At 41.2% G+C, this 24,026-nt stretch overlaps 1 protein-coding gene across 1 annotated transcript in view; it reads left to right on the top strand.

The window, feature by feature from the left end:
- Nucleotides 1-24,026, top strand: part of DNAJC15 (DnaJ heat shock protein family (Hsp40) member C15) — a 158,271-nt gene that overhangs the window by 63,947 nt on the left and 70,298 nt on the right. Inside the window, exon 2 of the mRNA XM_069205420.1 lies at nucleotides 18,836-18,887. Within this exon, the coding sequence (XP_069061521.1) occupies nucleotides 18,836-18,887 (52 nt within the window). The remainder of the gene's footprint in view (nucleotides 1-18,835; nucleotides 18,888-24,026) is intronic.

The raw sequence follows: 24,026 nt of genomic DNA, 5'->3' as shown, positions 1-24,026 counted from the left end.
CTGTGATCAATGAACGAATAAAGGCATTTTGTGTTGGCATTTGTTTAGGCTTTCCAGTGACTAATTTGGGTTTTCACTGTGATCAAAATAATACTGTTGATTCTTTCCTAGCACATCACTATATAATTTACAGTATATCCTTAGGTTTGGGAGCAGGCAGCTTTTGATGGATATAGACAAAATTGTAGCAGCAATTTTGGTTAGCTGGGATCTTGAAATCCTAATCCATTTTCCACAACCAACACCGGACTGGAGAGCTTTAACCAGTTTTAGAGAAGAAGTCTTTCCTCCATTTAATATTAAAACACAATTGCCTAATCAGTACATCCAGATTTATAATGTTGTTATGAATCTCTTGTATACCAGAAGATGGTTCACACATTTTAAAAATGGGGCAGGTACTCAAGTTATGTACCCTTTTGAAGTGTTGAGCCGTGCAGATAGATAAAGTATAGAGTGTTTGAATTCAAGGTAAGATCACGCAGTCACAGCTGGGAGCTCGTTTGGAAGGTTAGGTATGAAAAGGTTCTATTAATCACTGTAAGCTGAAAAACTGATTTTCTTTTAGTGTAAGCATAATGAGAGCTAGTGCTAAAAACCTACGTAAGAAAGTTAGTTCAGCAGAGGATACTGGAGAAGGCCAAAGCACCATAGAGTACAGCCATATGCCCTGAGACCAAACGTTCTCTTTGAGGGTAAAGGCAATTGCTTTTGTTTTACTGGGAATGATTTCTAGGTTAATGTTGCAGAGCAGAAGACCAACCACTGTTCAAAGTTCAAAGGTGATCCCTGAGCTTTATTCTACATAAGTTCCCCACAATAGAGCTAATAATGGGTTCAGTGTACTCAAGTGAGTAAAACAAATCTCGGACAAAGATTAAGATATTATTTCCCATAAAGTGAACAGTTGGTCAATTAGCCCCCTTCTTAAGGTTTTGAAGGATAAAGAATATTGAAGTTGGGGTTTATGTTTTCATTTCTAAAGGTTAAAAAGTATACCCTTTCAACACTACTGTAAACTGAGGTTCAACTGCAAAAGATTGGAGGAGGAGAGCCAGTATAGGACGCAAATCTGGCAAAGTGAGGTCACAAGTAGAGCTATGCCAATGCTATGAAAAAGGTGGGAGTCGAAGGGACTTCCTGAGATTTAGGATTTATCTTTAGCTAGGAGAGAGGATAAGCACCTTTAATATAGAAATGGAAAGATGCCAGAATTCAAATTAGGAACAGAGAATGTGATTAACTGTTAAGTATAGCCTCTCTCACATAATCTATTGGTGCTAACTGTTAAAATAAATTGGCGAAATTATTTTTTTAAATTACAATATCTAGTGTTACATTGAGACAGCTTAGCAATATTTGTAATTATATTGAAAGTATAGTGTCGGAATCAATTAATGAAATGGTGTTATCTTGCACGATGTGCCCTTAAGATTGTCTGATAACATTTTAAAACCAGATGATATTGTAAGGCCTCTGCCTCCTGGAAGGATGGCAAACTTTTGTCATCGTATTTATTCATGTTCAGAATATTCCAGTGTGAGAAATGCCACAGAGCAGTGTTTCTCAAAGTTGCAAGACTATTTTTAGTGTGCTGCAAAAGTCCAAGCAATAAATAAGCATGCCTTTAAATTATTATTTATGCTGTCACATTTGCTGCTCATTAAAAACATAGTTAAATGTCAGGCTATGTCTTCTGAGAAATGCTGCGTATTGTTTTAACATAGGGATTGGGGTTTACAAATTCCTCCACTTTCCAGTCAGAGCAAGAAAATGTAAAGTGAATTATGTGACACTCTTGCTGGGATACACCCACTGTAAAAAAAGAAAGGCCGTAAGATGTAATTTGTTAAACACACATCAAAGTGAACACCTGTAAATGAACTGTACAAATTCAGCATTTAGTAAAGCATAAATGAAGCCCATTTTGTAATTCTGAAGTGTGATGGAAACAAATATTTTAATAGCATCTAAACACATTAAGACATTTTGCTTGGTGATGCACAAATGATAAATATTCACAGATATCTAATTTTCACACATTATCATTTGTGTGCTGTATAGCTTTATTAATAAAACGGTCTGTGCAAATTTAGTTGCTGTTTCAATGGACAATGTGCTGTCTACAAATGATAGTGCACTACCGCACAATGATTTAGTTATGTTTAAAAATCATCCACCTTATGTCTATTAAAACTGGGTGGGTTGCAAAAATGTGTTCTAAAACGTGGGTCGTGATCCTCCAAAGTTTGGGAAGCACTGCCATAGAGGCATTCCACTTTTTCATGATGTGCTAAAGGGTGAAGTAATTGTCAGCTGACAGATAAAACAGGAACATGTTATAGCTTCCTTTTATTTATACTTAGAGAAGACAAGCCGAGTAATGTTAGTTTATCCCTTTCCACTGACGTGCAAGGTCATGAGTCACACTTCAGACGCAAGACATCTGGCCGTTAGCACCAGCCATTTTGGCCCTCAAACGCATTGCTCAAAACCATATAATATTGAAAACACTACATGAACACATTTTTAGAAAACTCTATCTCAGACAACCCTTATCAAGCACCCTACAACTGCGCTGGACTGTTGGCATACCCCATAAAATGTACCTTATTAGAAGTGCATGAAATAAAGAATAGTCCCAAACCAAAGCTGGTATCAGAGTTTGACTATCAAGTGCAACATTGCATGGCAGATATTTGGCGACACTCACACACAGATGTTTCTGCCATAATACTCATAGATACAGATGTGTTCTTTGGTAAACTATATGTGTGTGCGATTTATGCATGCGCAGTGCTCAAACACTAAAACTTTAGAGCATTCAGAAACAGGCTGTGAGATGAGTTTGAAAAGCTTTGAGTACCTCACCCTTGCCTTGCAATTTACACAACGCTGTGTGTTATCCACAAAAGCGCATGGGGCAGAGGTGCCTGCTGCTTCCAAGAAATGGCACTGTGCTATATTCCACCCAGCACCTGAAGTGTAACAGCATGCACTAGTAAAGAAAACAGGCTTTGTATTCCTCCTCCAATGCAGCGCAGGAGCCCTGGATGGCAGCTAGGATGTCAGCTTGGGTTGGTTCCTCTTGGGACGATGCCAGCGCCGTTTCACTGCGAGATTCCCCCCAAGGAAACTTTGTCTTTGAGACTCTGGCATCAGCGTGGCATATTGCTCAATGGCGTTCCCCCGCACAGGGCCATGAGGCTTTCCCTTTCGGCCATGATGATGGGCGTTCCCCTATGCCACAACAGGATATGTTTCTACAGCAAATGGAGGCATGTCTCCATCTGGGCCGAGCCCCTCTGTTACAAGGCCCCTCCGTGCTGTCTGGTGTATTCCAATACCCAGCTCCCTGCTCTGCAGCTCGCCTCCACCAGAAGTCAAACTCCCCAGTCTTTAGAGACTTATGAACTACAAGATCCATTTAAAATAGATACGGTGGGGGGAGCACCTCTCAGAAGGTCCAAGATCTTGGGCCCCCATCAGGGTTTGGTTGTATGGCAATGGCCTATTACAATGGTCAATTCCCTGCTCCGTTCAGGGCCTACCAGCGTACCACATGGGCAGTGTCGCCACCAGAGCCCCACCAAGTCTTTGGTTCCCTTTCCTTACTGTCCTGTGGAGGCCCGAAAGAAGCAGGACCGAAATACGTTGCCACTGTTATTGTGGACGAGTTGAAAATCTGTCATTTGACAAAATGTTTTGTGTGTGGTCGCAGTTAAGGAACTTTCAGGGGCATTGCACTCCATGATATGTCACCATCCTGCAGCTACCTCTGTACAGTTGGACTGGCTACTATAACAAAGAGCACAGTTAAGAACAAAACATTGGAAAAAAAGGAGTCAATGTTTGAGTGATTATGTATTTATATTGGTTGTACTTTATGTTTAGATGGGTTGTAGAAAATGTTTAATAGACAAACCCATGGGCTGTGAGTGTACCTCTTACACCCCTGTGACCAATGAACGTATAAAGGTATTTTGTGCTGCCATTTTTATAGGCTTTCCAGTGACTAATTTGGGTTTTCAAAATAATACTGTTCTTTCCTGGCGCATCACTATATATTTTACAGTATATTCTGATCCCCATGTGTTTTTAGGGTTATTTGTTTCTGTGGTAATAGAACTATTTAATTGTATTGCCTTCTGTTGAAAGGTAAAATAAAGTAAACAGGAGATTTGTTGAGATTATAGATTATATACTTTGTGTTAAGAGACATGTCAGAGCCACATACTGTGAGTTACCCAGAGGCAGAGATCAACAGACTGTTAGAACGCCCGTCCTTATTGACCGGAGAACAAGCAACTCTGGTAGTCACAAATTTAGATAAAATTGAACAGTTGAAACAAATGAAAAATATCCACACAAAACTACATGATCAGGTGTTGCTTGAGTACTTAAAGAACAGCAGTATGCCAGTGGAATTGCAGGTGAAAAGTGTACCTGTAATCCTTATATTTGATTAAAAATATTTACATCAATCAGTGAAGTGGGTACAAAGTGTTCTCTTAACTGGATAGCACACTCTGTAGAAACAGCCTTTAGAATAAGTGAGACAGAATTAAAAGAAATAGACGACTTAGAGAAGGTATTTGCGTCTGACTCAACTATTAAAGAGGCTAAACAATTATTGGAAATATTAGAAAATACAATAGCTGACTTGAAAGTATTTATGATAAATTAAAAAGGAACCAAAGTATCAAGAGACACCAAAAACGTCAAGTTTACAAAATCAATAATCCCGGTAGTCTAAATATTCAATACCAACAACAATCCTGGTGGCACTTTATCACCTTCTCATATACCTTGTCAGATTCAGAACAAGAAACTCCAAGGACCTCTTCCAACAGCTTTCCACACCTGGGAGCCCAACCTTTTCAGGACCGAGGTGGCCGCAGCGGGAGCTGGGTGGTTTGTACCTCTTAGAGCTCAGAACAGCATTTACACCTAAACAGAGGTATTACAGTTCTTGAGACAGATACAGCTACAAGCATTTTTTCTGATAAGACAGAGGAGGGGGAAATTAATATCAGTAGTTTGAAGAACAAACCACCTTTATGCCATCCGAGTTCCAGTATGCCCAGCAGGTATTAGTGTTTGAAGAAACAGTCCTTAGGGAAATAGATAAACTTAACTCAACAAAAATCTTCTTTAGGCAGAATACCAGTAAGATGGTAACTAAGGCTATACAAAATCTAGCAAATAATAATTCAATAGTCATCAAACTGACAAACAAAGGGGGAGGGATAGTTGGGGTGAATAGTACCAAATATGACCAGGATCACACACTTTTAAACGACCCCGCATAAGATAGAACAAGAAGAATGTTTGAGCTAACAGAAGAAGCGAACAGGCAAGGGTGGATTTGCAGGAAGGAGTTTTAAATACCTTAACAACAAGGATCCAGGAACACCAGTCATATATATCCTTCCAAAAATACACAAAGACATCACAAATCCCCCTGGTAGACCGATTATTTCGGTTTGTGGGTCTTTGCTAGAACCACTGGCTAAATACAGTGACACCTCCTTGAAACTATTTGTGTCCGAGCCTAAGACATATGTCCGTGATTCTATGGACATATGTCCGTGATTCTATGGACATAATAAAAAGAGCTTGCCATATGATACTCAGAAGGAGCTGTAGTCACTATGGACATAGAAGCGTTGTGTACAATTATACCTCAGGACGAGGCAATGGAAGTGATCAGTGCAGTCTTGGATTCCAGAGAGAGGCTTCATGCCATAATGGAATTTGTTTGAAAAACATTTATTTTTGCATTTAATGGTGAGCTATTCCTACAAATGAAAGGTGTAGCTAAGGGATGTAGCTTTGCCCCGGAGGAAGCAAATTCAGTGATGGATTTTTTTGAATGAATTTTGATTTACAATAATAACCCATTCCAATCATATATTCGAAACAGGTTCAGGTTCATAGTTGATATTTGTCTGCTGTGGAATGGGGACGAGCAAACACTTCTTGCAGTCCAAGACTGGTTGAAAAATAGAACCCCTAATTTAATGTTTACTATGTCAATGAACAACCAAATGGTGAATTTCCTCGATTTATGGATTGAAGAAAAAGATGAGCATTTGAGTTGCATTTATACAAAAAGCCCACCAATAGGAATATCCTCCTACACTTTACAAGTGGGCATCCTCTGCCTTTAAAAGAGAATCTTCCCTACAGTCAATTTCTCAGAATTAGGAGAAACTCTACAAACAAAAACAACCATTTTGATAATACAGAAATTTTGATTTAGAAATTAAACCAGAGAGGATACCCGAGAAAATAAGTGGAAGAAGCGATAAAGAGAGCTTGGTGCATCCCAAGAGAAACATTACTGGTCCCTAAAACAAGGATAGAAGATACCCCTTTGGCTTATGTTACGACATATAATCCAAAAGCTAACAAAGTCAAAAAGATCATAAAAAATAACTCTGGAATATTGGCAGATCTAACTCTACTGAAACCCTTGTTCTCTTTTAAGAAAGGGGCAAATCTTCGCAATCAACTAGTAAAGGCTACCCAGCCAGTTAAGAAGAAGAAAGGGCTTCGGAAGATACTACAACGGGCACCAGTCACAGGGCACTTCAAATGCAACAACTGTATAGCATGCTGCTTTACAAAAGAATCCCAAAATATCATTTTAAATGGGCAGAATCACCAACAGAAAGGGTTTTCTAATTGTAATACTAGAAACTTGATCTATTGTATACAATGCCCTTGTGAATTAACATGTATTGGGGAGACTACCCAACTGGTGAAAGCACAAATTTTACAACATCGGTCCAGAATAAATTATAACGTGAGTAGGGCTCCACTAGTAGACCACTATAAAATGGCAACTCATACAATGGATGACATTTTCTGGTCAGTTTTATATGTAGCCCAATGTAACCAACTTGGGGGATCAATTGAATCACTTTTGAATAAGACTGAACAAGGATGATTGAAAAATTCTGCACTGCCACTAAAGGCTTGAATGACTTAGATGGGATATGGTCTCTCCTAAAGGACAGTCCAGAATGTATATATGATCTGAACTCCTGATCAATTCTCTGAAGTTTGTTGTTGACCTTTAGACAATTTAAATTATGCATATGGGATGCTAAAACATTAGACAAAATAATGATATATTATTGATTTGATGGATAAGCTGATTTATAAGAAGATTGAATTCAATGTGGAGCAAGATCATGTCTGTATTTCAAAACTAATTAGTTAAGAGATCTTTGGTTTTTCACATTATTGTATACATGAATGTTCTCAAAGTTATTTTTCAATCTAATTGAACAATATGAGAATGGAATTTCCTGCTAGTCAGCAGATACAAGTATGCTATGGGCCATTGGATTGTTTGTAGTAATCATTTATCTAAATGTAGAGTGTATGTAAATGATTGAGTGATTATTTCCTTATGTATTTATATTAGTTGTACTTTATTTTTAGAGTGGTGGTAGAAAATGTTTTATAGACAAACCCAATGGCTGTGAGTGTACCTATAACATCCCCTCTGTGATCAATGAACGAATAAAGGCATTTTGTGTTGGCATTTGTTTAGGCTTTCCAGTGACTAATTTGGGTTTTCACTGTGATCAAAATAATACTGTTGATTCTTTCCTAGCACATCACTATATAATTTACAGTATATCCTTAGGTTTGGGAGCAGGCAGCTTTTGATGGATATAGACAAAATTGTAGCAGCAATTTTGGTTAGCTGGGATCTTGAAATCCTAATCCATTTTCCACAACCAACACCGGACTGGAGAGCTTTAACCAGTTTTAGAGAAGAAGTCTTTCCTCCATTTAATATTAAAACACAATTGCCTAATCAGTACATCCAGATTTATAATGTTGTTATGAATCTCTTGTATACCAGAAGATGGTTCACACATTTTAAAAATGGGGCAGGTACTCAAGTTATGTACCCTTTTGAAGTGTTGAGCCGTGCAGATAGATAAAGTATAGAGTGTTTGAATTCAAGGTAAGATCACGCAGTCACAGCTGGGAGCTCGTTTGGAAGGTTAGGTATGAAAAGGTTCTATTAATCACTGTAAGCTGAAAAACTGATTTTCTTTTAGTGTAAGCATAATGAGAGCTAGTGCTAAAAACCTACGTAAGAAAGTTAGTTCAGCAGAGGATACTGGAGAAGGCCAAAGCACCATAGAGTACAGCCATATGCCCTGAGACCAAACGTTCTCTTTGAGGGTAAAGGCAATTGCTTTTGTTTTACTGGGAATGATTTCTAGGTTAATGTTGCAGAGCAGAAGACCAACCACTGTTCAAAGTTCAAAGGTGATCCCTGAGCTTTATTCTACATAAGTTCCCCACAATAGAGCTAATAATGGGTTCAGTGTACTCAAGTGAGTAAAACAAATCTCGGACAAAGATTAAGATATTATTTCCCATAAAGTGAACAGTTGGTCAATTAGCCCCCTTCTTAAGGTTTTGAAGGATAAAGAATATTGAAGTTGGGGTTTATGTTTTCATTTCTAAAGGTTAAAAAGTATACCCTTTCAACACTACTGTAAACTGAGGTTCAACTGCAAAAGATTGGAGGAGGAGAGCCAGTATAGGATGCAAATCTGGCAAAGTGAGGTCACAAGTAGAGCTATGCCAATGCTATGAAAAAGGTGGGAGTCGAAGGGACTTCCTGAGATTTAGGATTTATCTTTAGCTAGGAGAGAGGATAAGCACCTTTAATATAGAAATGGAAAGATGCCAGAATTCAAATTAGGAACAGAGAATGTGATTAACTGTTAAGTATAGCCTCTCTCACATAATCTATTGGTGCTAACTGTTAAAATAAATTGGCGAAATTTTTTTTTTAAATTACAATATCTAGTGTTACATTGAGACAGCTTAGCAATATTTGTAATTATATTGAAAGTATAGTGTCGGAATCAATTAATGAAATGGTGTTATCTTGCACGATGTGCCCTTAAGATTGTCTGATAACATTTTAAAACCAGATGATATTGTAAGGCCTCTGCCTCCTGGAAGGATGGCAAACTTTTGTCATCGTATTTATTCATGTTCAGAATATTCCAGTGTGAGAAATGCCACAGAGCAGTGTTTCTCAAAGTTGCAAGACTATTTTTAGTGTGCTGCAAAAGTCCAAGCAATAAATAAGCATGCCTTTAAATTATTATTTATGCTGTCACATTTGCTGCTCATTAAAAACATAGTTAAATGTCAGGCTATGTCTTCTGAGAAATGCTGCGTATTGTTTTAACATAGGGATTGGGGTTTACAAATTCCTCCACTTTCCAGTCAGAGCAAGAAAATGTAAAGTGAATTATGTGACACTCTTGCTGGGATACACCCACTGTAAAAAAAGAAAGGCCGTAAGATGTAATTTGTTAAACACACATCAAAGTGAACACCTGTAAATGAACTGTACAAATTCAGCATTTAGTAAAGCATAAATGAAGCCCATTTTGTAATTCTGAAGTGTGATGGAAACAAATATTTTAATAGCATCTAAACACATTAAGACATTTTGCTTGGTGATGCACAAATGATAAATATTCACAGATATCTAATTTTCACACATTATCATTTGTGTGCTGTATAGCTTTATTAATAAAACGGTCTGTGCAAATTTAGTTGCTGTTTCAATGGACAATGTGCTGTCTACAAATGATAGTGCACTACCGCACAATGATTTAGTTATGTTTAAAAATCATCCACCTTATGTCTATTAAAACTGGGTGGGTTGCAAAAATGTGTTCTAAAACGTGGGTCGTGATCCTCCAAAGTTTGGGAAGCACTGCCATAGAGGCATTCCACTTTTTCATGATGTGCTAAAGGGTGAAGTAATTGTCAGCTGACAGATAAAACAGGAACATGTTATAGCTTCCTTTTATTTATACTTAGAGAAGACAAGCCGAGTAATGTTAGTTTATCCCTTTCCACTGACGTGCAAGGTCATGAGTCACACTTCAGACGCAAGACATCTGGCCGTTAGCACCAGCCATTTTGGCCCTCAAACGCATTGCTCAAAACCATATAATATTGAAAACACTACATGAACACATTTTTAGAAAACTCTATCTCAGACAACCCTTATCAAGCACCCTACACCTGCGCTGGACTGTTGGCATACCCCATAAAATGTACCTTATTAGAAGTGCATGAAATAAAGAATAGTCCCAAACCAAAGCTGGTATCAGAGTTTGACTATCAAGTGCAACATTGCATGGCAGATATTTGGCGACACTCACACACAGATGTTTCTGCCATAATACTCATAGATACAGATGTGTTCTTTGGTAAACTATATGTGTGTGCGATTTATGCATGCGCAGTGCTCAAACACTAAAACTTTAGAGCATTCAGAAACAGGCTGTGAGATGAGTTTGAAAAGCTTTGAGTACCTCACCCTTGCCTTGCAATTTACACAACGCTGTGTGTTATCCACAAAAGCGCATGGGGCAGAGGTGCCTGCTGCTTCCAAGAAATGGCACTGTGCTATATTCCACCCAGCACCTGAAGTGTAACAGCATGCACTAGTATGCCTGGGGAAAAATGAATTCATCCGTTGTTTTGTTCACCTTAATTTGTGCTTTTAATATCTATGTTTTCACCTCTGCAGTGGCTATGGTCCCCAAAACAGACAGGGACATGTATTCTATTTAAAGTGCTAGGCATATTGCATTTCCATGATACTGTAGCTCTCACTCTGGTGAGACAGGTGTCTGTGCGCATGACCACTTTGTAAGTATAGGACATGAGAGTGGAGGATATATTTTTCTAATCTGTTTCTTAAGTGCTGCCAAGAGGGAGGTATGTGTTTGAATAGATCCCCATGACCTCTTTCTCACGCTTAAAAGAAAACTAGAAGATAGAGAGGAACAGGGCTGAACTTGGAGACCTACCCATGTGGAGAAATCTCCATGCAGACTGAGACAGTCTTGATGAGTCCTATGACTCCGTCCACACAAGGTCTTAACAGTCTGACGCCCATAGCTAAACTGGTTTCTATGATGAATACCTGGCAAATCTTTCCTCAAAGAATGTAACTGTCGTGTATGTGCAACAACAAGCAACATGTATTTCATGGCTAGTTTTGTAACCCTTTTAGGGAGCTGCGTCCATAGGTATTGTTGTGCCATTATGCTTAAATAATATGCAAATAAAATGATTAACGTTTCAGCATATTGACATATCTAATTAAAGAAAGAGTTATTTTAAATATGTAGACGGAAATTATAAAATGATTAAACTTTAGGTGTTTAATATTAGGATTAATTTTATTAATAGAAAACACACATTTCGTACAAATGCATGTGATGTTCAGAAGGAATGAATTACACAACGCAAGCTGCAAATTTTTATGTAAATTACACTTTAGTAGCTGAAAAACTAGCAAGAGAGGGAATCAAAATGAAGGGAACCAATATAAAATGTAGGAATTCCCGGAAGAGAAGACAGCTCACCTAAGCAGTAAGCAAATCTTAGTGAGCCTGCAAGCATGCAAAGATTGTCAATCGTGGCTATCTTGATAGACTCATTAATGTGATTTAGCGAAAAAACTCATCATTAAGGAAGGCATGGTTATTGTGAAAAAGTCAAGTTTGTTTTGCACCTGCCATTTCTAGAAATTTGACTACTGCTGGGATAAAATTGATATGTCCGAGTTGGAGGGGGAAACTAGGATCCAAGTTTGTTTTCTTAGGAAGAGGTTTCAGTAATCCTTATTTCAGTTCTAATAGGCAATGTTTGTTTAAAGGTAGAAGTTAATTATGTTTTTTTAATGGCTGTTTTTAAATGATCTGCGTCGTATCTCCTTTGTTGCTTATGTATCTCTGCTGACGTTGCGTGCCGCCGCAGGAGGTGGAGGAAGGAAGGAGGACGAGGTGTGCCATCTCCGCATCCCCGTATCTCTGAGGCATCAAGGCTTTGCCCCCCTAGACCGTGGCCAGGGCCGCGGCTGGACTGGGGTCACCCCAGAACATCTGTGAACCTCACTTAGGGAGTGAGCGGAACGAGTGGAGGCCAAACAGTACTTTGCACATCACCTGAGACTTTGCAGGGCCGCTGAAGAGGATCAGCCTTGAGGCCGCCGGCCACATATCACCAAGGCAGGTGGTATCTGGCCAGGACCTGGACCAGGACCCAGGTAGTTAGGGACAGGGGCTGTGGTGGAAGCGCAGTGGGGGAGGCTCAAGTGAAGGTGGGGCTTGGCAGGAAGCACTAGTCTGCAGGTAGCTCACGCAGCACGTAGGTGGCTGAAGTTAGGCCAATGCAGCTTGGCATGTGTGGCTGCTCTGCCCTTTTTTTGCATCCCTTACGGCCCCCTGCACCCTCCATGCGCTCTCCATGCTCCCACCATGTATTATGGCCAACTGTCCAGATGAATTCCACTAGAAAAAAGAAAACAAATGCTCCCAAAGGCTTCCCCAGAGACATTCTTGGAGACATTCACCACCTGCTGCCTGTTGGGTCATGTAGTGGACGTCTCCATCATTAATAGCAAGTATACTGCGTATAATATCAGAGCTGACTTGTCGCGTTCAACTCATCTGACATACCTGTTGAAATTCTGTCCCGCAAAGAGTTGCTGAAAAGTTGGGGCATAAAATTAGCGCACTTCCAGGATGATTGCTACTCACTGCTACTTCTGGCCCAGGAGCAATCAGCAGGCAAGAGTACCGGTGACAGTGGCCATAACTCATCAACCTACCCAAAGCAAAGAGTAGGGCTATAGGCCTCTTCAACTTTGAAAAGTGAGGTGGGTGGGTCATTCAGCTCAAGAGGAAATCCTTGGCCAAAAGTGGGTGTTTGCAACGGGGTGGCCATCTGCTGCTAGAAGCAGGGCTGCGGGTTGAGTTTCAAGGGCGGTAAGCCCTTTGAAGCTCATGGGCACGGTTATGCACTTTTCTGGGGGAGGAGGTGTAAAACCTCTGAACAGGAAGGGATTTGTTCTTCGTACCCAGAGAGCAAGGGCTCTCTCCCCAGGGTTTGAGAATCTTGTCTGGTGATGGAAGGCTGGTTTTGACCGGCCAGCAACCATGTCAGGGTAGTTAGCTTTTGCAGGGGGCACCTCTAAGGTGGGCCCTGGGTACATTTTGCAATAAATCCAATAGTACCAGTATGGATTTATCATTATGAGTTGTTTGATACCAAACAACCCAGGGTGCAGAGTGGCCATCATGTAGCTGTGAAACTCGTACTGACTAGTGTCTAGCACATGCATGTAAAATTTCTGCTCTGTTCACTTACTATGTCCCAGGTTTGGGAGAGACAGAGTAGGGGCATATTGCTCTTGCATCTATGCCCACACATGCAGTATAGTGCACCCTGCATTAGGGCTGGAAGGCCTGTCAGAGGGGTTATCTACCCATACTGCAGGCAGTTTGTAGTGGACAGGACACACAGGCCGTGTGCCATGTCAGTTTTGCACTTTAGGATTGCACGATGACAATCAGCCTGCAATGGCAGTGCTGGGAGCACTTGGATGCATGGCCCTGAGGGTAGCACAATCTGTGCTGCTGCCCTCAGGGGCCTACCCTTAATATTCCATGCCCGGGGTACCTAAGTACCTATTACTAGGGACTTATAGTGGCAGCTAAAGGTGTTGCCAAGTGTGACATTATTTGTATCCATTTTAGGGGAAGAACACTGGCAGTGGGGGACCTGGTTAACAGGTACCTAGTCCACTCTAGTCCAAGTTGCATTCAGAAACCAGGCAAAAAGTGTGTGGGGGTACTGCAACAAGTGGCCAGTTTCCACACAGATACACATTTACATTCACATATCCGAATCATGGTGAAGGGAGCGATCCAGGGGACCATGGCATGCTTAAACAAAAGTTTCCCAAATGGGAACTTTTTTTTTTTAAACGGTACCGGTTCCTTTTAGGGAATTGGACTTCTTTTTCAAACAATCTTTACCATTTGGAAATGCAAATCCGGAGAAGGAGGTGTGTCACTCCTGCATTCACAGCCAATCATTGTGAGTGACAGATTGCAACCTGCCTAAATTAAAACTCCTTAGGCATGTCAGTTTGCAACCTCATATGAATGGACTATTTGTGATGCTGCCTATTAGTACATAAGTTGCAGCACAATTTGCATTCTCATTCGCAAATAATTTAGTGTGCAAAATGGACATCCTTGGTTTATGAATGGGACTAGTACATCGGGCCCACTGCTCCTTATAGGCTTGTACAATTACTTTGATATAGTAGCTGTTGGGTTTATGAGAGAAACTGACGACATGGTCATATTGCATTCTCCATGTTCGTTCAGCCCTTGTAGTGTCTTTTATAAGCTCGGAAAAGGACCAGTGTCAACCAAGCTGTGGTTTCAATTATTTCTTTTTGGTGATTAACCCTTCAGAGGCAAATAGTTCGGCAGTTGATCAGTCCCAACTGCAGGAAGTAGCATAAATGTTAGGGGTTTAGTAAGAAGGGGTTTCACCCAGTGCCAACTAGCTATTTTTTGCACTATTACTCTATTCCAGTGTCTGGTTTTAATGTGTAATGCGGTGCTGTATTTTTCCTGTCGGTGCAGGTTGATGTCATTCATTATTAAATAGTGTTAGGTCCGAGTTACAGCCAGCGCCGTGAATGCACTTCGAAGGGTAAAAGATGGCTTCTAAAGAATGGTCTGCAGAGTGAGTGGGACCTTGACAGGTCCCCGTCTGTTAGATGGGCTGGAGGGTGGCCCCTCTGTCACTGTCTCCACTGCAACAGCTTTCTCTCTATGGATCTGAGACCATTGCCTACCCTATGTGTCTCCCCCACGTTTCTGCCAGCCTGCAACTCACTGCGATGAGGGTGGTGTGCAGGTCAGTGAGCCTAGCCATTGGAGCATTAAAGCAGGTTGGCTAGACTGTCCACTGCCGGGCTTTGAGTTTTAAAAGTACCATCCTGAAGTGCCAGGATAGAGTTCGGATTTAGGAGATGGTTGTCATGAACTACTCTGCATGTCCTGTCTGTGTTGAAGAATGCCTTTCTGATCACATGGTTTTGTAGAAAAACATGTTTTGGTTAGTCTCAAATTTCCTGACCGGTGACTGGAGAGATGCATGGTTTTGAGCAAGTGCCTCTGAGGTGGGCGAATCATAATCTAGTGCAGCATCTCTAGGGACTGAAGCAACTGACGGTATAAAGCTGCCGCCTTGGAGCATATGAGGAGGACCTGGGAAGAGAATGCACATGAAACCCACGCCTCTTGGGGGAGAGCGTGTGTAAATGCAGCGGGATTATGGAAATGATCAGATAACTGCACAGGCGTGTTTGCCATGAGCTGTAGACTGGCAGACACATAAATAAAGGCAGTGTTTTCATTAGGTTCATGGCCAGCCAGGCACAGATAATTTGCCTGGTAGTTTCACACGTTGCATAACAATCAGGTTCAGTAACAGCTCATCTGTTTCAGTTCCAATTGAAGCCTACATCCCCCCTCTGTTCCTAGTTAAGTCTCACACCTTTAGTCTCTTAATTCAGTTAAAAATGAAATCGTAATAGTATACGCGCAGCCCTGTTGTAATTAGGCTCACTGTGAGTGATCCCCTTTTCCTTGAATTATCTCTAGAAACAAGCACATTAGGCTTAGTTTGTTTCATAATTCTATTATTAGATATTCCACTCAAAGTAGCGTGCCTCTGTTATAGTGTGATGGGCAGGTTCTCTTTCTATTTTACATTGCTTAAATCCATGGCATCTGGCTGAGTATTAAGCTGTCTTCATTGCACATTTACCTCGTTCGGTCTATATTTATTAACCAGTGACTGAGCTTCACAGAGGATGCATAGCAGTTGTCAATAGGAAGTATGGATAAACAGAAAGACTGTAGTTTTATCCTCATCAGCCAAGTTGAACATCGTTCCCTTCAGGGGCGGTTATGAGGAGAAAATATCCCCATTGTTACCATGGGTTGGAGAAAAATCGTTGCACTTTCTTCAGGGTGTCCGCAATACTCGGGGAAATATCTGGAAGAGATGCCTTTCTGCAGTGCTTGGCTTGTACTGTCAGGTGCTGAGTATCTGCACTTTTTTATTTTGAGAGTGAGAGTACCTGCACTTCTCAGCTGGGGTGTCAGTACTTTTAATTGGAGGATAATGGCACCTCTCTGAAGCTAGTAGGTGATCTGGTAAAGGGTACCTGAACTTACATTGTTCCATTACAGACACTGCCCTTCTGTGAGTCAGAGCTTGTCTGTATGTGGGTGGGGCTGGGTATGCTGAGCCTTATGACCAAAGGGCATCAAAAGATAGTTACATTTTAATTACAGAAAGCGGCAGGCTCTACTGACAATTTTGTCATGCTATTTTGTTTTATGTTCATTATAGTGTCACACCAGAATTTTATGCGCTTTGAAATGCAGCATAGCAACTTGTCTTAATTAAAAAAAAAAAAAAACATAAAATGCAGTAATATTAAAACACAAACATCAAGACAGCACAACGTAAAATTAATGACACCTTCAGAAAGACAGTATTTAAATTCGTGCAGTAATCAATACAGTTTCACTTAATTGTCTGGCAGGTATTAGAAACTGTTGGAAAATGGCCTTTTCCGCAGTCATCTTCAAACGTTTTGCCTTCCTCCTTCTACTTTTGCTGTCTTTTGGACTCTGGGCGCTTTACCCCTTCTAACCAATGCTAAAGTGCATGTGCTGAAACATAGTAATATTGGCTCATCCCCACTTGACATATTTAAATTATTTATAAGTCCCTAGTAAAGTGATACTACAGGTACCCAGGACCTGTAAAGTAAATGCCAGTAGTGGGCCTGAAGTACTGATTATGCCACCCACTTAAGTAGTCCTCTAACCATGGCTCAGGCCTGCCATTGCTGAGCCTGTGTGTGCAGTTTTACACCCTGCCCTGTTGAATATGCAAAATACCCCACATCCAAACCTTCCTTTTTTAATACATACAACTCAACCCTAGTGTAGGCCCCTGTTTGAAATGGGGTCTCTAGTTGGCAGTGGTTTGCACCCTAGCCAAGTAGGGACCCTCACTCTAGTCAGGGTAAGGGAGTCACACAGCTAAGATAACCCCTGCTCACCCCCTTGGTAACTTGGCACAGTCAGGCTTATCTCAGAGGCCATATGTATTTGTACACACACAGTAACACAGTGAAAACACACTTTGGAAAAATAGCCAATATTTAACTGAGTGAAACAAGATCAAAACAACAAAAATCCAACATACACAATTAAAGATACACATTTTCTAAAGAATAAACCTCAGTAAAGGGCTTAGAAACGCAATAGCTCCAACTAGGACTATCACGACGTCTTGATGGAGTCGTTCCCAGCAGTCTGATGCCACTCGCGAGGGCGTGCGGGCCGGTCATGGAGTCTTACGCCCTCCAGGCACATTATTTTTTAAAACAATGAGGAAACAAAGATGTTGCATAGAGTCGGGGAGGTGAGGCGTCGCTGGAGCTGGTGCGGCGTCAGTTCCTTTCTGCTACCCGGGAGGTGAGGCATTGGTTCCTTACTGCGAGGCAGGGGAGGTGAAGCATTGGTTCCTTACAGTTGCAAGGGAGGTGAAGCGGCATCGGTGACGAGGCGTCGGTTCCTTACGATCCGGCGGGGTCGATGAGTCCAGCAGGACAAGACGACAGGTGTCGACTTTGCAGTATCGCAATCACACCACGGGCCAGAGTTACTGCGGTGGAGTCGGGTGTCATGGACGTCGGTGACACTGCACTCGGGACTCACGCTGTGGCAGGACTTCGGAGGCACTGCAGCGGCGTCGGGCCTGCAGCGTCAGTCACGGTTGTTGCACTCAGCAGAGACCACAGCTCCAGTGCAGGCAGCAGGGTAGAGTCGAACAGCGGCGCTGGTTCTGAATTCGCTCTGGAGTCAATGTACTTAGTTTCTTCTTGGTTACACCATAACTCACTCCCAAGGGCCAATGAACTGTATTTGGCACCACTTGGCAAGTCTGGACTCTCAGCAAGAGAGCCTAGGTGCTGGCAAATGAAGTCTTTGATGTCCCTGAGGCTTCTAACAGGAGGCAAGCTCTGTCCAAGCCCTTGGAGAACCTTTGGAAGTATAATTTCTGCCTTTCAAGAAGGCAAACTCCATTTTTTTAGGGGACGGAGCCATGGGGGATGACCATCACGACGGGGAGTGATGTGCACTGTTGTCAGTGTGCATGTGGGTTTGGCCGACCATCTCATAACTGCCAAACCGCCATGCGCACTGAGCTGTTTCCAACCTGAGCTGCGTTGCCGGGTTGTAGACAGCAGGCACAGGCTCCCAGTTTGTCTGGGAGCGCAAATCGAGGACACTCAGGTCAATCCTGACACTGCTTCCATGCTGCCAGCAGCATGAGAGCAGTGTTAGGTTTGGCCGCCGGGAAATCTGGGAGCCTGTGCCTGCAATCGAGCCAGAAGAGTGGCAATGCAGCGGCGGAAGATAAGATATTTTTTTTTTGTTTGTATTTTTGTTGTGTTTTTGTTTTCGGCTCCGCGGCACCAGCCACAACTGCTCGAACTCCCAGTCGAACTCTGACATTATTATGTCTGACGAGGGAGACAGGGCCTAAAGGGCCAGAGCTGGAACCATGGAACTGGGAAACCAAGTTTGAGACCCTGCCTCTTTTTAAAATTCTGTTACTCTGAGCAAATCCCTTAACCTTTCAACCAAAAATGTGTAACGTATTCCGCTTCTCATGTAAAGCGCTCTAATGATCTTCGACAAGTTTGCACAATGTAAAACTGCCAAAAATACAGAAATTAAGCTTTGAGATTTTCCCTGGAGTATGTGACCTCAGTTTAGCAAAATGTTTTTAATTTAAAATTGTGTTAAATGTTTACTTCGAGACATTGTAAATAACGTGCCCTACTCTTCTCTTGTAGGGTGGAACTCTGATAGCAGTTGGTTTGGGCGTTGCAGCAGCGGCCTTTGCAGGTAAAGTACACCAATTTGAGCTTTGGATGCAGTGTGTATCTTGTGGCGACTACTTGTGTTATAGGCTGTAGCTGACTCTAACTGTAATGTAAGAATAGCTCATTAGCCTGAACTTTTAGGGTTAGGCTCTATGAATTCTAGAGATCAGGACCTAACACCCCTAGGAATCTTTGTTATTTGAATCCGTTCTGGTAGGGCGGTATCTGTTTTGTCACATCAAAGTTCTCAGTGGGACTTAATAGGGGAAAACGTCTGCTTTTTATTTATTTCTGTATTTATTAATACTTTTTCAACAGCCCTGCAAACCACAAATGGGCACCTCAGATGGTGTGTGATATGGGGGAAGCTCAGGGAGGCAGCAGTCAGTCTGGTGTTGTAGTGTTACACTGAATATTGTTTTTTAATTATCTTTGAAGATAGAAGAGCCTGTGATGGCTGGAAAACATGCCAGTCTTAGGCACATTACCAGCTATTCCAGCTCCTACGCCAGAGAGCTTGTTCATATTGCATAAAACCTTTAATATCGACAGGATTGCGATGGGACCCAGTGTAACGCTCATAAGGTGGAATACGAACAACTTTAACTTTGAGTTCTAATGCATGCAATACTTTTCCTTGCTTTTTAAATATCAAAAACAGATCTCCTTCTTTGTCTGACAGTCCTTTTTAGGTCCAGTGCGCAAGCGCTTTGACCTGTTGTAAGAATTGTGGCCTTGTAACCAGGCCTATCACTTTCATTTGTTTGTGGGTTTGTGTTTCAAAAATCACTTGATGTCATTGGTAAATGTCCTACGTTTGTCCCGCCTTGCGTCGGTTATGTTACCGCCGTGCACACTGCTAATGTTACATGGATAATTGCATGATTGCCGATATTCTTTACTGTGAGTGAACTACTTTGTTTTTTGTCTTTCCCCTTTGTGGCCACGACGCTCACAGCGCGAACTCAATCGCCACGCATCTGTGAACAGTTGTTCTATCGGGATAGCTGTTGTGCAGATACCACCTCTTGTCCTATATAGCGCCGTGGCCCCCATGCGCTAAGGGGAGAGACAAAAAAACTTGCTGTTGCAGTCCAGCAGCCTGGGCAAACAGGTCTGACTCCAACTGTCCATACTTTGGCTTCCTGTGACCCACTGGGGGCTTGTTAAAACATCTCCTGCTTAGCGTTCAACTAATTAATTTTTGCTGAGCTGAAACACCTGCTCTTAGCTTCTGACTTCTCTCAAAGAATGGGAATGAGAGAGGTGATTTTCGCATCTAGTACTAAAAATACGGTATGAGTTGTATTTGAATTTCATATTCCTCTGTCTCGGTCGATCTACAGCGAAAACCTCAAGTCCTATTAAAGTGTATCTCCATATCCCTGCTTTTGTACCTCTTCGAGGCTGTGTGCACTATAGTAGGATATAGAAGGGCATACCTGTCTATAAGTACAAAACTGCACCCATAGTGTGGGTCTCCTATATGTGCAGGCGGGGGCAGAAGAAGGAAGGACAACTCAGTTGCACTAAATGATAAACAACCTCACAGTCCTGAAAAAAGATAAGGTATACTTAAAATAATTAATAAATCAACACTAGAGATTGACATTAGTATTTAAATGTACAGTTCTCCACAGATCTTGTTCAGAATGTATATTCTTGCAATGTAGGTGGTGTGGAGGAAGTTTTTGGGCAAATTGTGAAATGGGCAGAATTTGACTTTTTAGTACATCCTCTAGGCTAACGATGAACAAAAATTGCCTAGTAACAGTGAACAAGAAAAAAAATGCAAATTCCACTAATTCTGCATTTCAACAAAAAACTGTGTCTGATGGGATAGATGGCTGGGGATTGGAGTGATCTGTAGTCTGCTACAAGTCGTTTGCCTTTTTAGATCGAGCGCGCAAGCGCTTTAACCTGTTGTAAGAATTGTGGGCTTTTAACACGCCCACCTCACGCACATCACTTTAATTCGTTCGTGGGCTTGCCTTTTAAAAATCACTTGATTTCATTGGCAAATGCTTTACATTTGTCATGTCTTGGGGCAGTTTTGTTACCACCTTGCACACAGCACCTGTTACATGGATGATTGCACGATTGCCGATTTTCTTTGCTGTGAGTGACTACTTTGTTTTTTTGTCCCTCCCCTTCGAGCATGATGGCCACGGTGCTCACAGTGTGAACTTGATCGCCGCGTATCTGTGAATAGTTGTTCTATTGGGATAGCTCCTGTACAGGAACCATCTATTGTCCTAACAGTCAACATCAATAAGATCAAATCAATAAACATCACTTTCAGAATTGGAGTCAGTAATTTATATGCACCATGACCTTTGTGGCCATGAATCACCACGCCAGTTTAGTAAAGTCAAACATTTATTGCCCTTTACATTAACAATGCTAAGATCACGTAAATCACATGCAAGACCAAATGATAGGAGTACAGAAATAATACAGGCTGACCAAATCTTTTAAAGAATCTTAGTCTAGACAGAATATTTATCATTAAACATTCAAGAACCACCATGCAGAGTAACAACAATAACAAATGAATGATAGAGACAGAATACATTTAGTTATCGCAGATGAATAGTTTACAACCAATTTCTGTGAAACAGTTGGATTTAGAATTTGGCGTCCTTACCTATTACTCTAATTCGATAAGCATGTTTGGGCTCCATGCAAAACGAAAAGAAGACAAAAATTAATTTGGAAAACATCTGGCTATGCCGCTAACCAAAAATCGCGGTTGGGTTTTCTAAATAGAGAAAACATAAAAATCTGCAAGAAAGACAAATGCACATTTGGTTATACCTCTCCTGAATGGATCAGCAAGCAGCGATGTCTTCATCAGTGGAGCATCTTCTGGTCTTCATTGGGCAGTGGCATAATAGGGAACAGTTCAGTAATGCCTGGCCTTAAGGCATCTGAAATGACAATGGTAGAAAGATAAAGACACAGCACATCATTACACTAGCAGAGTAAAAGAACAACTGCAGACAGCCAAGTACAGCAAGGCACTGAAAGGAAATTGCCTTTACATCACTTGAGTTTGTTATATTTAATCCCTAGAAAGCAACTAACTAAGCTTCTATTGGTCAGACTATGGGGTGGTTTAGGTCGGTGGCAATTAACTTCCTTCCACGTTTCAGAAGTATCTTTTCTTCATTTTCTGCATTCAGGATTGACTCATGATCTCTCACTGCAGTCACTAGTTTCTGCAGTAGAATACAATTGTTGCAGGTTACACATGAGCACTGGAGACTATTGTTCCTGGGTACACATTATATCATCCCAGGAAGACAGACAAATGTTACAACATAAGAACATAACTTTTTCACAGTGTAGGTGCTACACAGAATGCTTAGAGAAACATCTTTTGCAGCATTAACATTTTCAAACATTGCCTCTGGAAATTTTTCTAAAACTTGAGGCCTTTTTAAAAGCAATGCTAAAACATGAAGAATTAAACATTTAATAATATTCAAACTATGAATCCTTTAGTACACATTAATATTCATATTTCAGTACATTTAATCATGAATTAACAAAATACATTTTCATTAGACAGTTATTTATTATTATGTCTAACCACATTGTGGCTGACACCAAGGTGATCATATTTTTCAAAACACATTTTTCAGTTTAACTTTTTAATATATGTTATTTCATTATGTTTTAGTGACAAAATGTTTATTAATATTGTTTTCAGTCCAACAGTAGTATGAAGAAACATTAAGCGCCAAGCTCCGAACCAGTGCTCGCTGATTTTTACCAAAGGATCCCTACTTCTGGGGCTAGAGTTTTTGTAACAGTTTTCAGCTTGTTCTTAGCTACCAATAGCATCCCACCTTCTTGGCAAACAGCCATTTTGGTGCCCATATTTAAGAAGGATGATTGAAGTAACCCCCTTAATTATCGTTCATTCTACCTACTTGATGCATTGGGTTAAATCCTAGGAAAAGTCCTACTAAATAGGTTGCAGGCCAGGGTGGATAGCTAGAGTATCTTAACAGAGGCCCAAGCTGGTTTCATAGCACTGGTGGGTACCGTCAACCGATCTGTGAGATTGTATATGATTTCATGTAAGTATGTAGCTTAAAAAAACAACATTATATTTAATTTTTGTGGACCAGAAGGCAGCATTTGATCTAGTAGATCAGGAAAAACTATGGAGAACGCTGGTAAACCAAGGGGCCGACATCGCCCTCGTACAGGAAATAATGGTGCTCCATGATGATAACACTACCACGGTCAGGTATGAACCAGGAGGCGAGTGTTCTGAAACTTTCCCTGTAGAAAATGGTGTAGGGCAAGTTTGTATGCAGGCACCCTTACTTTTCATCTTTTTTTATAAATGATACAGTAAAATATCTCCTGAATGAGTCTCTATATATCCCTGTTATGACAGGTAAAAGAGTCCTGATATTTAGATTTGCCAATGATGTAGTACTGTTGACACAGACCGAAAATGCAATACACCAATTACTATCGCGATTTGTGGATTACTGTCCTATGAAGTCCCTGACCACGAACTGAACTACAATAAAAAGCATGGTTTTGAATCCGGCTCCTAGGCTTAAGAGGAAGTTAAAGATAGATGACGAGCCCATCTGAGTCCATCAAGATGGTCAACCAGTATGATTACCTGGGGATATGGTTCACGCAGAAATTGCAATGGAAGAACCACATACAGAAGGCTCCCACAATTTTAAGACCGACTTTCAGGGCTGTTTTAAATTTTAGACATAAGGCACGTGCCAAGCGTATCCGCATCATCCTCCAAATTTATAAGCAAAAAGTAGTATCAGCAGCACTTCATGGGGCTGAGCTTGGGGGATATGGGAACTTACACTCACAGTGAGAACAACTTCCTTAGAGCCTTGTTAAGACTGGGCCCTGGTGCTCCCTTGTTTGCACTTTACCCAGAACTCAGTCTCACACCAATAGCAAAAGTAGCAGCCTTTAAAACCTGTGTTATAGTGAGCTAGAGCTGTGAGGAACCAAAAGGCAGCGATATACCTAAAATCATAGAAAGGTGTTGACGATATGTATAGACATGGTCGGAATACTATTGCTGGCCTACGTAAACCATACATTAAATGAACTGTAGCTGGGGTTCATTTGCTCTGACCCGTGTAATGTAAAGTAGGATACT

Source organism: Pleurodeles waltl, chromosome 8 (genome assembly GCF_031143425.1).
Source record: "Pleurodeles waltl isolate 20211129_DDA chromosome 8, aPleWal1.hap1.20221129, whole genome shotgun sequence".
Taxonomy (NCBI): domain Eukaryota; kingdom Metazoa; phylum Chordata; class Amphibia; order Caudata; family Salamandridae; genus Pleurodeles; species Pleurodeles waltl.
Note: the sequence above shows the minus strand (reverse complement) of the source record. Positions and strands in the feature narration are given on the sequence as shown.